Source organism: Ammodytes marinus (genome assembly GCF_949987685.1).
Source record: "Ammodytes marinus genome assembly, chromosome: 16".
NCBI lineage: Eukaryota > Metazoa > Chordata > Actinopteri > Uranoscopiformes > Ammodytidae > Ammodytes > Ammodytes marinus.
The window spans coordinates 6,073,559-6,093,541 of record NC_137220.1 but is presented as its reverse complement, the minus strand read 5'-3'; the positions used below and the strand labels follow the sequence as shown (position 1 = coordinate 6,093,541).

The following is a 19,983-nucleotide window of genomic DNA, read 5'->3' as shown; positions in this document are numbered from 1 at the left end:
ACACACACACACACACACACACACACACACACACACACACACACACACACACACACACACACACACACACACACACACACACACACACACACACACACACACACACACACACACACACACAGGTCTGATGGGGCAAAGCCAACTGCACATTTTGGTCCATTTCCATTAGCTGAGAAAGCACAAACACAAGGGAAGTGTGATTTCATATTTTCTCCTGCATCTGAAAACCCACACCCTCCATCTGCAACAAACTCAGTTGCATATTTTGTTGGCATGTGACTTTTTAGTGTCATATTTTGTTACACGTTTTTATCAACACTGACTATACTGTACATATCTTTGCAATAATTCACATTTTTCTGAAAGCACAAGTCAGAAATGTACTTCCTGATAATTTATCGTTGTGTCTTTGTCTGTTTTACTGGGTGTAGATCAAATGCTTTCTGTCACAGTCAAGTAGAGGACGAAAACAAACAGCAAACAGCAGCAGTACCTGATGCTACAAGTACAAGCAGAATGTGTTAGATAAGAGAGAGGATGTCCACCGTCCTGGGGGCTCTGTGGTTCTTATAAAACAGTTCCCAGACCAGTTAGGAAGGATGGCAACTATTAGGATTCTTTCCACAGCAGCACAGTAAAATACCTTCAGACACACACACACACACACACACACACACACACACAGTGTTTTCTCCATTATGGTACCCTTGTGTGTGTGTGTGTGTGTGTGTGTGTGTGTGTGTGTGTGTGTGTGTGTGTGTGTGTGTGTTTCGGAGGGAGTCACCTGAGGAAGGTACAATTTAGTGAAAAGCACGCAACAATATGGAAACAAACACACAACACACACGCACACATTAAACTGAAATAAAATATGCCCTTAAGGCTTCCACCTCACTTGAAATTTAGGAAGTTTCCAAGGTTTTCTACAGAAGAACATTGTGATCTCACTTACAGTAAAGGTCTCTGGGGAAACAACACAGTGTGACTAGAGTCTGTTGAGACTGTGTACAGGAAGCATTAGCCCGTGGTCATATCAACACCAAACTCTAGGATCATCCACTGCACACTGTAAAAATTATGTTAGGAAAACTCAAATTTTCAAGGCAGTCTGCACTCGATCTTTACGTTTTGAGGCCAATTAAAAATCTTAAGCTGCCTACATTTGAGCCAACTAATTATCCTTTGTTGAGATAACTTATCATCGACAGTAACTTCAAGTTTTGAGTTCTACATACTTAGAATTCCAAAAAGAGAAAATTGTGCCAACGTATTATTTTTGGTTCAAGAAGTTGTTTTAACACTGTTTAATGTCTGAATCAACATTTTGACAGACTTGGATTTGTTTGTTATCTGTATGGCAGAGAATTCGTGGCACAACTGTTATTGGTATAGTATACTAAACTATGAATTGTGATTGAAATTCATACATTTTCATTAAATAAGAATAATAAGTTATCTCAACAAAAGATAATTAGTTGGCTCAAATGTTGCCAGTATAAGATGGCAAAACTCAAAAATCTAGTGATGACAGTTGACTGGTTCTCCTAACTTTCTCATTTTTACAGTGCATATAAAGCCATTTCTTAATATAATGTGTAAGTTTATGTCTTGGGCGTTTCAATGCAAACGTCTGAGCGGAGAACCACATACGATGGTAAAGTTGTTTTGGTGCCACCTGAGGAAAACATGTGCAGACCACCACAGTGTCTGCCCTGGTGGTAGAGAAAGACAATAACATTATGTCTGACTCATGATCCACCTCTAAACATTTATCTGTCTGCATGTTTCAGAGAGCTTCCCCATTGGAAAAAACAATCCTGCATACATTTGCTCTACCTTGGTGTTTAAGTGCCATCTGTAGCTAAAAATGCAAACGTAAACATCAAGGAAGGTGAAATATGGACTTTGCACATCTGCAAACATGTGGCATTACTTTCCATTTTATTTCAAAGCTACGAAATGATCACGTTCCCTTCTGAGATATATTGGAAAAACAATGTCGGTATCGGGCCATTGTATATTCTAAAATGTAACATGGAGGTAAGTGTAAGTCAGTGTGTAAGTGGGTGCTAACTGCTGAGGCCATCTGGGTACAGGTCAAGTGGGGTGGATCATTTTGCAGTGACGTTGCACAGAAACCCCTTCATAGTGACTCATTGCTTCATTAAAAGGCCTTGCCCTGCTGTTAAATAAGATTCAGTTATGATGCCTGGCTGCTTCCTACATAACACCCAGTCGTGTGTCAACTTCATTCAGATTTATTTTACTAGTCAAAACAGCTCACCAGTTGCTGCTGCAGTAGAGTCCATTGTTTCCTTTCAAATAAAGCAACATGTTCCACATAAAGTACAAAACCATAAATATGGGTCTAAACACAGACTGAGGCAAGGCAGGAGCATGAAAGATCTCTGTGCCTCTCCTACAGAGCAGCAACACCTGTACCTGATTACATTAACCACCACAGGTAAAGGTGGAGTCAGTGATTCTGGAGAATGTTTGTTGTCAAAATAACTTTTTGTCAAAATCTGCTACCTGTCTGTACTGTGTGTGCGCTGACAAAATCCAGTGCTAATACACAGCCTAGGATCTGCTGGCTACGGTGGGCCCCCCATTTACAAAGCTTAGGCTGTGTATTAACACCCAAAGAAAAATTCAGCAAAAACACTCAATGAAGACAGGTAGTGGATCATGAAGAGAGTCACTGATTTTGACAATAAGTGTTCTCTAGAATAGCTGACTCCAACTTTAAGTCTATTTATCTCAAAAAACAGATGGTCCACTCCACAAATATGCAAAAATACATTCATATAATTAAAATGTCTCGAGAAGTCAACGAAATCTGCAAACTTGAACACTTTCACAAACTCTAAGAATGAATGAAATGATAAAATAACAATGTCACAGTGTTGAATTGAACAGGTTTTTACCCTGGTTAAAATGATCACAAAAATAACTTTTTTTCTCTTAGCCTGGTGAGTGGAACAGTAGTGTTTACTGGTGGTTTTACGGTCTTGTTCTTGCAGCTTGTAAGACACTCCGGAACACCTCCAGGGGGCTTAATATTAGTGTTGGGCTCCGTGTAGCGTGAACACATTACGGGAAGAACACAAAGAGCTACAGAGTGAAGCTGCTGGAACAATGATCACGCAGGTGTTTCAGCTCAACCTGTGTCTGGACGAGCGCGCACTGTAAGGTCAGAGAGGGTTCTGAAAAAAATACAATATATATATTTTTCAATTCAATCAGGGAGTATATTTGATAAAGTGGGACACCATTTTCAAAATTATGGCCACCACGGAAGAGAATAAAAAAATTTATGATTTTTTTTTTTCCACTGTGCACTTCAAGAAAAAAGTTGCAGTTTTGTGATTAAAGTCCAAATGTCTAGGTTAAACTAGAAGACTGCAGTAAAGTTGGAAAGATCTTGACAGATTCCTATTTCCAGATCAGTAATTCACAAGTTAAACGCTATTATTGTATTGTGAACATTTCACTGCAATGTATTGTGTATGTGACAAATAAAATCTGAATCTGAATCTAGAACACGTACCATGCATCTATGCTCTCTTCATAAGGCAGACAACGGACTTCTAATTAACTAATAACATTGCTCTCTATGTGCAGCAGGCTGTGAGACAAGAGCACAAGGGACCGTCTACAAAGGGCAACACGAAGAGAAATATATTCAATACTATCGCTCTTATAAAGTGCACTGCGGTTATTAGTTGAGCTCATAGGATCCTTAGTTTCGGTAAAAATTAAGTCGGAGAAAAATTCATATGAATATTTTATAAATAAGAAGAAAATTATTTTTTTATGTGCTAAAAAACAGCTGCCAACTGCGACCAATAAAGAACACAGTGAATGCAAACCAAAACAGTATAGATGTGAAGTTGTGAGCCGGTAAACCAAAAACAGTGAGTTGTAAAATGCTATAAAAAGGTCAAGAAAGTCTGATAAAAATATTGACAATAGCCTTTTCTTATACTGGCTGCCACTACATATCACCAGCCAGCCTGTCAGCGGGGGCCTACAGTGCATTTCCACTTGCATGCTGATTTGAAAAAACTCAAAAATACCCTGAACAAATCTTCTCAGCGGGACTTAAGCAAAGTGTCCGGCTTTCCCGCTGTGTCAGACTGTTAGCAAACATCCTACTCAGCGCTCTGTCTGCACGCGGCCTGGTGGACAGTGTGCAGAACTAGAATTCAGTTTAGTCAATGTATTGAACATGTTAAAATAGCACAAACACAAAATAAAACTTATAAGCAATAAAAAGTTGACCTACTGCTAAAAATAAGCAACTCAAATTATATTGCTAACGTTCAAAAGGGGGTACGAATTAGTTCAAAACTGCTCTGTACCTAGCTCCTCTCAAATTTGTCTACAATATATTATATAAAAAAAAAATTGCCATCAATGTCCATGATATTTGACCCGGCCAGCTTAAACAAATCAACTCTTTTGGACAAAACAAGGGCAAATTAATCAGAACATTGGCGTTGACATCAGTCCCCATCCCCTGCCGTCTCAGTCTGGGACAATATTGGTGGAAAGATTCCTGAGGACTCAAGTCAAGGTTTGCTCAAGTGTCTCACTCACTCACAAACATCAATGATTTAATATGATCACATTCCAGCATTTTACCTGAAAAAACTATCCTTTGTAGCCTATATTTAACATATTTCACTACTTTGCAATAACAAGAATTTGATAGCCGGATCCATCAAGTGAAGTAATTTGTAAAATGATTGCATGAAAAGCAGACAAATGGTCTCGGCCCCCAAACCAACTTGACTTCAGTACATTTGCTTTGATGTGAGTTGCTCTGAAGTGCCCCGAAATGAGCGGACCACAGAGGTTTATAGGGGGGAACCAAGGACACACTGTTACAGCCGACACACAGGGGCTGCTTTCACCTCCGTCCAACATCACACACACTTACTGCATTGCACATAATCCACAGTTGTCCTCATGTCTTCTGGCACGAATCGCACACAGACAGCGGCGCGTGGGTGCTAAACAGAGTCAACTTACCTGAACTCTAGAGTCTATAATGCTTCTCTTTCTAATTAGCTAATTTCAATAGACTTAAGGGATAAGGATCTTGATTTTTGTTTGCGTTATGATGTTTGAGGAAATTTAAAATTTGACCTGTGATTTTATTTACACATCATTCTGTGTGTGTGTGTGTGTGTGTCTACTGAGTGCTTGAGCTGTGTTGAGTCTACAGTGATTCCTCCAGCCGCTGTGCATGATATGCTCTAAACACACACACACACACACACACACACACACACACACACACACACACACACACACACACACACACACACACACACACACACACACACACACACACAGACTATACACTCCACTCGCATTGCTGGAAATGCTGCACTTCACCTGGTTCAGGCATTAAAACCTGTTGGATCTTGTGTCTGTCCATCATCCTGCCTGTAATAAAAAGCTGCTTTGTTCAATACAGTGAGCTCACCAGGAAGCTACTGATGTCATCAGATTGAACTGTATTAAAAGGATTAGTTACCTAACATTTTAGATTTTTTTTTTGTGTTCTTGTTGGGACTTTTTTATTCACCATGTTATTTTGCATTCAGCAGTAGGCTGTGCATTTAAATATAAGCAGTGTAGCCATGATCTTCATACCATGTTGTTGGATTGGAGACATAGGCCTAGATGGTCTCTACGGCAACAGCACACCGGGCAATATTACAGAAACTTCCTATCTTAAGTTCTAACTTAAGATAGGAGAGTCTAAGATAGGATTTTCTCTGATTTGGTATTACAGAAGCAAATCCTAACTAACTTTAGGAATCCTATCCTATCTTACCACATCCTATCCTAAGTCTGTTTAGGAAATCCTAACTGCTAAATCAAACGTCAGTTTGCAGCATTTCTGTCTGTTGCATAGCAACCGACAGTGTTCTATCTCAACTGACTCTCAGCTCTCAGTAGGCTAACAGCTAACTTTGCTTTATGGAGCAGAAAAGGCCTTTGACTTTAAAACAGACAAGTTTGAGCTGTTGGTGACATCTGTGGAGAGGGTGAAGGAAGTTTTGTCTCCAACCATTGTTTTAATAGTAAGTAATTTCAAGTCATTCAAAAGCCTTTCAGTAAATACATTAACTGTGTCTCCATTGACTTGGTTTAAAAAAAGAAAACACAGTTAGTCTGGGTCTAACTGAAAAGTTAGGCTGGCTGAACTAGGGTTATCCTAAAGTTAGGAGACATTTTTTAAGATTCTGGGCAGTTAGGATGCTTCTGTAATACACTTTTCCTATCTTGCCTTAAGATAGGAACATTGATTTAGGAACTGTTCATCTGTAATGGCTATTTTCCTAAATCAGGTCCTAACTCTAATTACCATGGTTACCAAACAGTTAAGATAGGAATTGTGAGTTAGGAAGTTTCTGTAATACGGCCCCATGCTGCAGCACATGCACATACCTCCATGTGTGTGTATCTGCTGCTACCTGTCTGTCTGTCTGTCTGTCTGTCTGTCTGTCTGTCTGTCAGTGTGTCTGTGTGTCTGTCTGTCTGTCAGTGCACGGAGTCTCAAACGGAGCTGGTGTTTAACCTCAGCCCACAATAACACAAGAGCTAGACATTCAGACGGGCTGCTCGCATGGCTGGTGACATCAGCGCTGGCTCTCTGACTGTTTGCTCTGCGGCCTCACGCTGCCAGCACAGACACAACAAAGACTAAAACTAATATAGTGTGAAAACCAAGAATTAAAGCCCCTCTAAACCCAAAGAAAATTGTTAAAACTATGTAATTTGCGGAGTTAGTTGTATGATAGTAAAGCATCTGAAAAGATTTAGGCATATTCATCAATCCAAATGAAAGATATTGTAATTTTAGTTTGATAGAATTTACAGAAATAAAGTTTATATGATGCAAGCTATGCTCTGGGCTCTTATGACACAATAGGATTTGAACCAATCACGAGAGTTCTCTGCCCGAACATAATACAATAACAATGACTCTTTTGCCATGGAAACCGTTAGATATGGCCACGCCCACACAGTCCTGTTAAAGGCTCTTCTAGACTTATAGACTAAGTTTTATAATATCTATGATCCTATTTTTTCAATCAGATTTTAGTTTAAGCTTATTAAGATGTCTAACTTTGAGATCATATATTGATTTGTACTACTTTAGACCAGGTTCACGGAGGCTTAAACATTCAGAGTTGAGAATACCCTTCACAAATAATCAAGTCAGACTTAAAGACAGAGCCTTTTTGTGTGGATAATTATATGATTATATCTCATTAAATTTTTTTTTGACTTTTCTTAGTGAAAAAATGACTTTTCTTCGGGTTAATCTTTCAAAATCCAAATGTTTGACAGAACTTTTATTACAAAGGTTGCACTGAGACTCTTCAACTCTTTCCCATAACTAAGAGGAAGGAAACCAACTGCAGAAGTGAGCCTGTATTTCACAAACAACCAAAGACTGTCCCTGTGTTCCAATCCCCACACTTCTCTACTATTTAGTATGCCAGAAGAAGATTTAGGATGTCCCAATACATGCACGTCAATTGTAGTATGCTGAAAATACATAAATGCCCCACTAACTCCAATAGCATTAGAGTATTCGTCTTTATTCTTGACATTTCTCGACATGATGAAAAAAAATCTTCCTTATCTGATTTTTTTTCTCTCTCCTGTGGCCTTCTACTCTTCTGTATTTTAGTATGTAGTGTAGTAAAAAGAAAAAATATGAGATTTGTAACGCAGGGTGAGTCTATAGAAAAGGCAGTTTACTCATAGCAACACTACCCCACCTGGTGGATAATGTGTCTCAAGGTAAAACTATGTTGTTTTTTAGAGAATACATCTTTTTTACATGTTATTTTTTGATGCAAGGACAAAAATTTGAATTTCGATCATCAAACTAATCTTATCAAAGGCTGTGTGGAACAACCTCAATGTGAATTAATCCAAATCCCTACCTTTCACTTGTTCAATTTGTATGATTTTATGAATTGATAGTAAGACACTATTTCATGTGTGAAAACAGATATTACATATTTCAGCAAAAACGACTATAGAACCAAGAAGCCTGTTTAATTTTACTTGCAATTAAAAATCCAACTGATATGGAAGTATTTTTGCACAAATGTACATTCCAAAGGACCCACCTTATTGGTAATGATATGTGCTTATATATTTGTCATGAGGAAGCCAAGACAGATCAATAACAATTTACAATAACTGGTTATTAATGCATTTTTAAAATGTAAATAAACTGGAGAGTATTCTGCACCTGTGATACACTCTGAGCTACAGGTTGACTGCCTTTAAGAGCTCAAACTGAAAGCAAAAGTAAAAAGCTATCACACGTATGAAGCCTTTTTCATATCATGTGGGCCATTACTTCCACCTTTTGCCCTTATTCCAGTCTTTATAATGCAGGCTAGGAGTGTGCACCAACTACCCCTCCCAACCTCTTCCTTTCCTGGTCACGTATCAGCCCGCCTTTGCACTAAAGCACTTGCCCAAATATAAAGTTTCTTGGCAGTGCGACAGGTTAGAATGGGGAGGAGGAGTCTCACACACAGTAAGTTCAGATCAGGACAGACTGAAGGACAAACAAGCAGGAAGGAACAGAATATTAACCGATCGACAGGTTCTGCAGAAAAATAGAAGAAAAATCCAATATATTTTGGATATCGAACACCTGAGGAAGAGTAAGTTTTCACCTGATTGTCTTGTATTTTAGTCAAAGAAGAGGCTCTATCTGTCAACCTTGATATACAGCAACACTTCTACTACTAGGCCCAGAAGCCTTAAATGCCTGGTTGTTTTTAATAGACAATGTTTGATTGTAGAGGGCAATATGACAGATTTCCTTTGCTGATCTTATTAGATGGGAAATATTATTTTGAAAAGGCTGTGCACAGGCTGTGGAGTTGATTATATTTGAACATTAGTATGTTTTGTTTTTCTCCCAATGTTAACTCAATGTAATACTTATGAAGACTAGAGGAATACACTAGATAGGCCTACACTATAAAAAAATTATTGAATTTTATCTGAAAAAACTAATTATGCATGAAATTCAAATATTTTGCAAATGTTTAACAGTATTTCTCTCCCTCTCCCCCTCTCCAGATGTCTGCTACCTTGGCTGCTCGTCGCATGCTGGCTGCTGCGTCACATTCAAGCCATGAGGGTGGAGGTCAGTGTGTTTTTACTGTAACTCTTAATACTAAACACAACCAAAATGCTTTAAAAAAAAATAGTCTGATATATTAGCCTCCATTATCAGTGCTTCTGCATGCAGCTGCTGCCCTGTGTAGCGTTTAGTCGGAGCCTTTAGTTGTTCATTATCTGAAATGCCTGCAGTGCTGGCAGCTTTCCTAGACACAGTCGTATAGACTAATGCTCGCTGGCAAATCATCAGGGATTGTGTTTTATTATTGATACGGACTGCAGGGAAACAGGTGCTTTGCTATCAGTTTCCAGTCTTCCTATACCTGGCCTATGTAGGAGGAATATCACGAGACTGATAGGATACTAGTCGATGCCGAAAATCATTACAATTTAAGGGTGCTTGTCTTTCTACAGTTCCTTAAAGGAATACTTCACCCATACGGAGCCGGCGTTCTATCATTATAAAATTGCTATTATAATATAATGAATGAGGTTTTTCTTCCCTCAGTCTTCCCTTGGCCCAGCTGTCCTGTTAATCCTAACCCTACATTTTACTATGTGTGATGTCACACATGCGGTATACAATTCTTCCTGAATTGACAGGGGCAGCATAAGCCTACAAGCGCTCTAATCTGCCATTAAATGCCAAAAGAAGACAAAGAAAACAGCTACATCTGTGGTAGCACATTGAATGCAGTGTTTTGTTTTTGTATTTTTACCGTGGTATCGAATAGTATATCAAGAAACTTGGAATTTCACTTGTATTGGTATCGACTATTATATTTATGGGACTACAGATGCAAATGACCTACAAGCCAACTCTGATGCAATTGTTTTCAAATTGTGCCCTTCCCCACAAAACAAAAAATAAAAATGGAAAATTGTATTGTGACATCCCTGCTATGTAGTGCTTCTAAAATGAATAGCTTTGTGGCGTTGTTACCTACTTGTACTGTGCAGCTAAAATCATGTACTTTGACTGTGTGTGTGTGTGTGTGTGTGTGTGTGTGTGTGTGTGTGTGTTTAAACAGCGAGGACCTGGAAGATCCTGAGCTTTGTGCTGGCTTTGCCCGGCGTGGCCGTCTGCATGGCAAACGCCTACATGAAGATGCAGGCCACAGATCACACACAGCCAGAGTTTGTGAAATACGATCACCTTCAGATCCGCACCAAGGTGAGATTCAAACCGCCTACCCTGCACTCATATACTAACCCTAACCCTACCCCCAGTCTTCCAGGACAATTTACATGTTAAGAAATTGGTATAGGATCGAAAAACAGTGTTAAAGGTAGAGTCAGCTATTCTGGAGAATGCCTGTTGTCAAAATCACTTTGTCAAAATCAGTGAATTTCTTGTCATGATCTGCTACCTGTGCATTCTGTGTGCCCTGAAAAAAAAATCCAGTGTTAATACAGCCTAGTCTCTGTAAACGGGTATGCAGCTAGCTACGGTGGGCCCCCTTTGCTTACATAACCCTTGTTTAATACCAGAATTTTTTCAGCACACACACAGTAGGGACAGGTAGCGCATTCACTGATTTTGACAAAAAGTGATTTTGACAACAAGCGTTCTCCAGAATAGCTGACTCCATCTTTAATTTCTTCCTGTTGATTTTATTTATGTATTTTCGTTTCTTTCTAGAAATTCCCGTGGGGTGATGGTAACCACTCTCTCTTCCATAACGGTCACACCAACGCTCTGCCCGACGGCTACGAGGCCGGCGACCATCACTAAGGGGATCAGTCACTGAGCGAGGGGCCAAGCCGCACCGCCAGCTATAGCAGTGCACCTATCTATTAATGAATGAATAAATAAACGCCTTCTGATGTATTTCCATGAGTGCAATTTCTCTTTGATTGATTCAGGGTTATGCTCAATGTAATCAATCATTAAAACTTCAATAAAAATGTGTTTCGTTGCATGTCATTATCTAGATTAAGACCTTGTTTTACTATTTCAAGTGTAGCAGTAGAATACAATGCCATGTTTTAAAGGGTCTTGACTCTTTAAATGTGTGATGACCACTAGGGGTTGACACATTTGGAATTGTTAAAATTCTGTACACACTGGCGTTCATATATCGAAATAAGGCCAATATCCTATATTTTTCCAAAAATTAAAGGGGCGCCCTTAGCTCAGTTGGTAGGGCGTCCCTCCCATGGGACTCGGCCAGCAGCGGACCCGGGTTCGATTCCAGCCCGTGGTCGTTCTCTGCATGTCACTCCCCTCTCTGCCCCATTTCAACGCTGTCTCTATACTATCAATAAAAAAAAATAAGAGCTGTAATAACAGCTATAATATTTGACATTTTTGGAAAAATATTTATATATTTTTTTCTCTATTTATAAATATTTACATCAGCCATAAACAAGAGAGTATTGAGAGAAGAACTAGCAGATTATTAGTTTTGATCATCATGGTTGAGAATAAGAAAAATATCAGGGTTCAAATATGTGTGTGTGTGTGTGTATGTACACCCACTTACAACAATAAGAAACCGAGAGCAAAGAGATGTTCCAACAATATATTCAGTTGCATAAATTAATATGGGACAGTTGGATTCTATACACTATATATCTGCTATTCCATATTATGTCTATGTACAAAATAAACAACTGGCTCCTAGACCGACCCTGATGATTCCAGTACTTCCAGCTAAATTACATTTATCAAACATTGATTGGAATTTTCCCAAATAAAAAAAAACAACAGAAAATACAAATGTCATTAGAATGTAATCCAATAACGGTAAATTATAATACAATTATTATGTCATGGTGCGTGACGAGTTTCTGTCAGATGACATCCAAACTAAATAGAAATGTATGTCTTTAGTTTATGAAAATAAATCAAAAGTTCTGTTAGTTCCGAAGAAGTTCATACAGCATATTTTAGGATAATCATGCTGCTGCAGTAATCTGCACTGCCATACAAATAATGGCAACTTTTCAAGAAGCCTCTAACAAGCCACAAAGTTGACTCTTACTTAAAAAGTTAGAGTTAGCGATTCTGGAGAACGCTTGTTGTCCAAATCACCTTTTGTCAAAATCAGTGAATATCTCCTCACGATCTGATACCTGTCAATACTGTGTGTTCTGAAAAAAAAATCTTTTGTTAATATACAGCCTAGGCTTTGTAAACAAATATGTTAACAAAGGGTCTTGATCCAACCAAAGTAGCTAGCAACAAAGCTATCGATATAGGCCAAGATGTATCGCTATGAAAACCCAGCTAGCATTTTTTTTTTAGTACTGTAACAAGTTTGACAATTAGCCTGTCAATATTCAAATAAGTGTTGAAGCCAAATACTTAAGCCGATCAGTAGCTTAGCCTATATCAATAGCATTGTTGCTAGCTACGGTGGGTCGTCCGGGTCCCTTTGTTTACTTGCCTATTTACAGAGCCTAGGCTGTGTTGAAACACCGGTTTGTTTGGTATTTCAGCGCACACACAGTACGTACACTGCAGGTAGCGGATCGTGAGGAGATATGCATTCCCTGATTTCGACAAAAAGTGACTTTGACAAAAAGCATTCTCCAGAATCACTGACTCCACCTTTAATCTATGCCATCAGTCAATATTTCTTCAGTTGCTCAGCTCAAAGCGGATGTGGCCAGAGTCAGTAGATCTTGTTTCAGAGCGTCCGTACAGTCGGCTTCTCTGGCAAGTCTGTGAAGGCATCGCCCGGCGAGGGAGGCGGACGAGAAGGGCCGAGGGGCGTCGCGACAGCCCAGCAGCAGAGCCAGGCAGGCCCGTCCCAGAGCTGGGTAGCTGTACCTCTGGGAGAACCAGTACACCTGTGGGAGGAGGGCAGCCAGCGCCCCACCTCCCGAACGGGCCTCTGACGACAAACGGGAACCCTGAGCCGGAGGTTTACGGAGCTGCTGCGATGAACTTTTTATCGTGTTTTTGGGTCGTAACCTCAGCTCTTCTGGATCGGGGGATTTGTCCACCGCTGACGAACAGCTAGGTTGTGTGGCACTTTTGATTGTCTCACTGTCTGAATCTGTGTGAAGTCTTTTCTTGGCTTTTTGAATAGTTCTAGCCAAAGATGTTTTACTCCTGTCCGTTTGCACTTCCATACCAGTCAACTCTAGCTCAGATGTTCGATTAGCGAGACTCTCGTCCGCAGACTCGAGGCATTCTTGCTCCATTTTAACTGTTTCAGTCTTTTGGGCTTTGTCGGGCTTCGTGGGACCTCGACAGGCGGCTTTGGTGGAGCAGGACAAGAGAAGAGACACACACAGATCCTCCAAATCTTTCTGCAGTTCAGTCACCAAAAACCTGCACGCTCCAATCATCACCTCACCTAGAGCTGTTTTCTGAAAGTCTTCTGTTGAGTTTTCCTGTGTCTCTTTATGGTAGTTCCCCAGACCTTCAAGGGCCATTTTGTCCAAAGTTTTACACTGTCCCGTCCCATCCCCTTCCTCACTGCCTCTTGTTTGTGTGTTCTTGGTGAGGCGACATCCATGTAAGTAGTGCAGCACTGGTAGCAGCATACCCGTTGTGACATCTTTAATGCGGATAGCTTCTTCTGACTTAGCTTCTCCGAATCCTCCTTTCAGCAAAGCCCAGAAGTATTCAGAGCCCTGTGCGCCCTCTACCCCGGACACAGCCTCCCTATTGGCTGGGACCCGAGTCCCGTCGTCTAGCAACAAGATGAGGTCATAGTTTGAGACTCCGTAAGGACAGCTGTCTACCAGGCGAGGCTTTTTGGAGGGAGGGAAAGAATCGGCGTCTGTTTCGCTGACCGACTGCGTTGTAACTGGAGCTAAAGGTTTTTTATCGATCTCCATTTTGAAGGAACTCATCAGCGTAGACAAGCAGCCAATGAGGAGAGAGTAGTACAGCGAGTGGAGCTGATTGGTGGAGCCCGGATGTGGTGAGTTAAACCAATCAGAAAGCAGCTTTCCAACTTCACCTGGCCGGTCTTCATCCATGTCGTCGTCATCACAACCGAGAGGCTGAAGAGCCAATAGCAGCCCGCCGCTGTCCACCAGAAGTTTCCTCAACAGGGACTTGTTGCTGGGGAGAAAAATATGAAAAAATATGTTTTGTAAAACTTATGAATTGTCACTTAAAAAGGTGGTGTCAGTGATTCTGGAGAACACTTGTTGTCCAAAAAAAAATCGTCAAAATCAGTGAATATTTTTTGTAGCATGTATCCTCGGAGGTTTTTACTGATTTTGACAAAAAGTTATTTTGACAACAAGCGTTCTCCAGAATCACTGACTCCTCCTTTAAATTCACCATTCTAAATCATCTTAATACTATAGTTACTTTTCTACATGGAATCATTAAATAAGTATTAAACAAATCAAATTTTTTAAATCAGGATTTAAAGTAGATTCTTACTGAAAATGCAAAAACTCACCTGCTGATTAATGGCAGAGACAAGGCACAGTTGATCTTGTCAGATTCGGAGCCTGAGAGCATCACATGAGCCAGAACCCCCGAGCCAAATCCAGACTCACACTGGACTCGCAGATTATTCAGCAGAGCAAGACCTACAGAGACAGTCACAGCACATTTATTACATTAAAAAATAACCAATATTATGTTTGATTCTTGAGTATTTTATTCGAGTCACAAATAGGAAAGCCAGCCACATACCGCCCCAGAGCCTGACCTTATTAAAAATGCTGAACAGATGTGACATAGATTAAATAATTAATTCAGTATTTCCGCTGAATCTGTTTTTAGCCACATCATCACTATCCCTGACCTCATGTTGCCTTACATAAAAAGGCAGGTCAAACTGGCCAATTCTAATTTGGGGATTCCTGGTATTAGAGTGCAAATACCCAGAGATGAGATACACTGTAAAAATGAAAAAGTAAGGAAACTGCAATTTAAATGTCCACACTAGATTTTTTTTTGTTTTTTGGAAGGAAAATACCTACATTTGAGCCAACTAGTTATAATTTGTGGCGATAACTTATCATGTGTATAAAAACTTCAAGTGTTGAGTTCTACACACCAAAAATTACAAAAAGTTTTGCCAACTCACTAATGTTTGTCCAGAAAAAAGAAAATTCAGACAGTTTTAACACTTTTTAAATACAATACAATTCTTAGTTTCACATATGAAAGACACAATTTGAAAAATAAATCATCTAAACAAAAGATATATAGTTGGCTCAAATGTGGTCTCTTTTGCTTAAAACTTAAGACTTTTAATTTGCCTAGTAGATAGATAGTGTCGATAGTAACTGATCTCACTAATAACATTTATCTTACCGAGTTCTTTAACTTTTGTTTTCACCCTGTCCGTCTGCCTCTTCTCCCCCTCGGCCCCTCCCTCTCTCTGGCAGAGCCGGTGTTGTATCATAGCGACTGACCCGGTCCTGACCAGCGCCTGCAGACAGTTTGGGTTGCAGCTCAGTCGGCAGAGCATGCGGAGGCACCTGCTGCTGGGGTCCTGATGCTGCGTGAGGTAATGCAGTAGGCCCGACATAACGCCCGAACTGATCAAGGCGGCGCTCGGGTCCGTGGCGTGGGAGAAGCGCGATAGCAGGAGCAATATGGGCGATTCGGGCGTCCAGGGTTCCGGGTGGTAAGGGTGGTGGTAGGCCGTTTGACGGGGCACGGAAGGGGGGGCGTCTAGAGTGACTTTAGTTAAGCTAGCTGCGGAGTTAGCTCGCTGTTTACGTCGGTGAGGGGATGAGAATTTTGACGGAGAGACTGGAGTTGATTTACTGGGAGATGAAATAGAGGAAGAGCTAGGCTGATTTTGGGGTGTGAGTGCAGTAGAAGGTTGAGGGCTAGAAGGTAACGGATCAGTGGGTTTCAATGACTGTTGGGGCTGGACTGAGGAGGACACAGGGGAAGGTTGAGTAGCTTTTTTAGCACTGGAAGAGGCAGTTTGGTTTGATGGAGAAGTGCTTTTAAGAGAGGAAAGTGAGTCAGGGTTTGGGGAGGAGGTTTGAGGGGAGGAGGAGGATGATGGTGGGATGTGGAGACTTCCCCATTCCCCCTCCACACCAGAGGAGTCCAGCAGCTCGCCCTCTGAGGAGATCAAACCCTCAGACACCAACCACGACCTGGAGAGAGAGAGAGAGAGGGAGAGAGGGAGAGGGAGAGAGAGGGAGAGAGAGAGGGAGAGAGAGAGGGAGAGGGAGAGGGAGAGAGAGAGAGGGAGAAAGGGCATTTAAATAGACGACAGGATAGTCAGATATAAAATATGTCACTGTAGGGCTGCACGATTAATTGTAAAAAAAAATCACTTTCTCGGTTCTTATATCTGCGATTCTCACTTCTCAATGAGATAATCATTTTTAAATGTTAAATTAAAGCGTAAAGAGACATTTCTTTTTCCAAGGGTCTCCAGCACTCAAATGTTATGTTTGAGGGTGTCGAAGTACAAATAAAGAGATTCTTGAGAAAAATCGAAATTCACAAGCATCCTGCAGCCCTAATTCACATTTTGGGTAAAAACAAACTGCTCTTCATGTTCCATTTACCTGAGGCTTAAAAAGCTTGATGAACACAGGCCTTGCTCTTTGCCGGCCTCCTCCTTCCTGTAGCCCTCGGGCGGGGGAAAGTCAAAAGAGTCGTAACACGGGGGCAGGAGCTCCGTGGGAGACATGCTGGAGGACGAACTCACATCCATCTTCTCTGCACACTGCTCCTCTCCTCTGCTCAGCTCAACCAGCCGCGCAACAAGCAACGGGACAAGACCCAACTCCTGCAACTGCTCCATCGCTGCCTCGTCAAAGACAAAATCTACACAGGCCAGGATGACTAGCCTGGAAACGGGGTGATCCTGATGTTTTGACAAAAATCCAATTAAGACTTCCAATCCACCACTTTCCTTTACCTTGGCCCGGTTCACTGCCTCCTTACAGCACAAGCAAACCGCCTTTAGGTAAGCTCCAGTTCTCAACGGGTCCTTTTTGACTTCTTCTGTGAATTTCTCAATGACACCCAGTGAGCCTACTAGCGGTCGCAGACAGCCCTGGGAGCACATGTTAGCTAGAGTTTTTAGCGCCAGTTCCTCAAAAGGTTTACCGGACTCCCCAGTAGCCATGACACTGAGTTGAGCAAGCACCCCAGAACGGGACACCTCTCGTGCACATTCCACGCCACAGCCCCGGGTCAGTTCGTGGATGGTACGGAGGGCGGCCCGCCTTAAAGCCTGGGAGTATTCGGGGGCGATGAGGTGAGCCAGAGAGGATAGGGTCCCCTGGGTGAGCAGTGCCAGGCGGTTAGAGGGCGTGTCAGAGAGGTAGAGGAGGGCCCGGGCTGCAGACTGAGCGCATTCCAGTTTGGGACAGTTCTCTTTGGGTGGAGCAGCAGCAGCAAGGGTGGGGGACGACGGGCCGGAAGAAAGAGACACACAGAGGAGGAGGAGGGGAACACCACCTGTAAAAAATAAAATAAAATACATTTAAATTAAGAGTGTGGTTTTTAAATCTGAGGATAAAATTATTTCTCCACAAAAACATTTAAAATAATAGAATTTGATAATGCAAATAAATATTTTCTATTCAAGAGACAAGGGTGCCCTGGATTTAAAAAAGTGAGAGAAAAAAAAAGACATTTGGACCTGTTGACGATATAAATGTATTTCTAGATGTACACGTGAACCCGGTTAGGAAACTATGAACAAAATGAAAACATTGTTGTATTTTGTTGAGTGAACCTGCATTTTTATCATTAAGAACACATACTAGTTAGAGCTGATAAAAGCTAGTCTGCAGAATATGTCTGGCCTGCTCTCTGTGTGTGTGTGTGTGTGTGTGTGTGTGTGTGTGTGTGTGTGTGTGTGTGTGTGTGTGTGTGTGTGTGTGAGAGAGACAAGGGCGTCAGTCACAGCAGAGCAAGATAGTGAAAGATAACCATAAGATTGCATTACCAAAGTTGACGTCGTGAACTAAGCTTATAGTTAATGTCTGTGCAAGCAAGTGCAATAAAACCTTTGCAAATAATGCTGAAAACTGCCAGCTACACATAAAAAAGCTGACATTTTCTCCCCATATAAATCAAAATTATTATTATTATTATTTTGGACTTACCAGCAGAGTGGATGAGAGCAGAACTCTCTGGATCCATGGCCAAGTTCCCCAAAGCCCGCGCTGCTCTGTTCTGGACCGTCTCCTGGGCAACGTTTCTCTTCAGGATGTCCACTGAAACAGACGAAAATATTATTCAAGATTACATGCCGGCAGTATTTATGAAAATGTGTTGTTAATTGTCTGATTTATGACACTAAATAATTATTTGTAATGTCAGTAATCAACTGCAAAGAACAGTTTCATGACGACATCTATAAGTTAAGAATGTACACCTGCAGTTTCTGGCCTGATATTTAAATAGTGATCATTCTAAGATCGAAGTCCCTCATTAGAATTGAAGTGTCCACTCACCCACAATAGCTATCCCATCAAGCTTACGGACCTGTTAGTGGAAGACAATACAATTAGGTAAATGTCAGAATGTTCGATGAATGGTGTAAAAAATGTAGAGTTCAATATTACTTTCAATATAACAAAGACACATTTCAATATAGCGATAGACTAATACAGTTAACTTAATTTATTCTGTATTATTCCTTTCAACTCACAATGATCCTTGTCTGCAGCTCGGTGCAGCAGTTTGCCAGGATGCTGAGGGCCAGGTCGAGGGTTTTCCTGGAGCATTCTGGGTGTTTCAGGAGTTCTAGAAGGGGCCGCAGACCTCCTTTAGTCCTGAATCGAGCAATACCAGCCTTGTCCCCTTTAATGTGCTGTGTACGGATAGCAACCAGCGCACGCCACTGAGATGCTTTAGATCTTTTGTCCATTTCTCGGGCCCCACCTGAGTCAGTTTTTCCATGCCCGTGATGTTCAGAAGGGGGTGAACCATGTTTGTTGAGATGAGTCAAGCACCATGTTAAAGAGGCCTCTGGAGAGGATGGGTGCCCTTCTTTGGAGGGTGCTCGAGACAGTTTCGAGTCCCCTTGAATAGGTGATGCAGCAGCCATGGTCCTTTCTGTCTTGCCTTATTGGCTACTAGTTCAGTTCTGAGAGTTGTTCCTCCTCTTTAGTTTAGACAGATAGTAGGCTGCCTCTACACACTGTGGAGCATCACTGAACGTTTCCAGTGAAATACCGATAGGCTAAATAACATTTCCGTCCACTTTAAAATGTCAACTTATTTACTCGACTGGTAAAAAAAAATGTGTTCTGGAATAAGTTCGTCCACATTCTTTCAAAGTTTACGCAAAAATAACATTGAAAGTCGGTCAGAAAACTACAGATACCATGAAGAAGGAAAGTTGTACCACCTGACAGCCGCAGTCGCTGCTGGGTAATGGAGTTCCAACGGCTTCGGTCCACTCCCTTGAAAACAGGCCTACATCGTGAGGAGGCCCAACCAGCGTCATTCTACGTGATAGACGTGTGTTTGCTCAATGTAACACATTTTTACACAACAAGTGACGGATTAAATCTCTATTTGAACAATGTGTTGTTACCATTGGCCGAACAATTTTTGTGAAACAAAATGCAATCGCCTGTGTTAGCCGCTAACGCCATCTTTAGCCAAACAACAAAACAGGGGCGGTTGAGGGAGGGCGCACGGAGTGAAGAGGAGGGACGGTTAGATAAATATGGGAGTTGTAGTCCAAAAAGCAGCTGTCTTTCACTTCCCCTAGTGCATTTCCTGTCTTAAGAACTACATTACCCGTGAAAGTGTAAAATTGAAGCTTGAATTACTACATCGGAGCGTTAAGGGATTGTAGTTCAGTTGATACATCGCTAAAGGGAAAAGCCGTTTTGTATCAAGCAAAACGGACTACAATCCCCGAGCTGTTTAGT

The 19,983-nt window shown here is 41.3% G+C and overlaps 2 protein-coding genes across 2 annotated transcripts; one reads left to right on the top strand and one right to left on the bottom strand.

Moving 5' to 3' along the window:
- The first annotated feature begins 8,573 nt into the window (after positions 1 to 8,573).
- Positions 8,574 to 11,164, top strand: cox6a2 (cytochrome c oxidase subunit 6A2). Its single transcript, XM_080044731.1, has 4 exons — positions 8,574 to 8,717; positions 9,142 to 9,208; positions 10,215 to 10,357; positions 10,826 to 11,164. Exons 2-4 carry the CDS (start codon positions 9,142 to 9,144, stop codon positions 10,916 to 10,918), a joined length of 303 nt encoding a protein of 100 aa, XP_079900857.1. The 5' UTR covers positions 8,574 to 8,717; the 3' UTR covers positions 10,919 to 11,164.
- A 547-nt stretch (positions 11,165 to 11,711) lies between these two features.
- armc5 (armadillo repeat containing 5) lies at positions 11,712 to 19,629 on the bottom strand. The gene is made up of 7 exons (XM_080044730.1): positions 18,750 to 19,629; positions 18,553 to 18,583; positions 18,202 to 18,312; positions 16,648 to 17,548; positions 15,425 to 16,227; positions 14,559 to 14,691; positions 11,712 to 14,209 (listed from the first exon to the last, which is right to left on the bottom strand). The coding sequence occupies exons 1-7, from the start codon at positions 19,146 to 19,148 to the stop codon at positions 12,778 to 12,780; spliced, it is 3,810 nt and encodes a 1,269-aa protein (XP_079900856.1). The 5' UTR covers positions 19,149 to 19,629; the 3' UTR covers positions 11,712 to 12,777.
- Between the last annotated feature and the right edge of the window lie 354 nt (positions 19,630 to 19,983).

Bases quoted from the DNA above. Each gene is read 5' to 3' on its own strand.
- cox6a2 (XM_080044731.1), top strand. From the start codon at position 9,142: ATGTCTGCTACCTTGGCTGCTCGTCGCATGCTGGCTGCTGCGTCACAT. The intron at 9,209-10,214 runs GTCAGTGTGTTT...GTGTTTAAACAG, and splicing joins TTCAAGCCATGAGGGTGGAG to CGAGGACCTGGAAGATCCTG. The intron at 10,358-10,825 runs GTGAGATTCAAA...GTTTCTTTCTAG, and splicing joins ACCTTCAGATCCGCACCAAG to AAATTCCCGTGGGGTGATGG.
- armc5 (XM_080044730.1), bottom strand. From the start codon at position 19,148: ATGGCTGCTGCATCACCTATTCAAGGGGACTCGAAACTGTCTCGAGCA. The intron at 18,313-18,552 runs GTGAGTGGACAC...CGTCTGTTTCAG, and splicing joins TGATGGGATAGCTATTGTGG to TGGACATCCTGAAGAGAAAC. The intron at 17,549-18,201 runs GTAAGTCCAAAA...TATTTTTTACAG, and splicing joins TGCTCTCATCCACTCTGCTG to GTGGTGTTCCCCTCCTCCTC.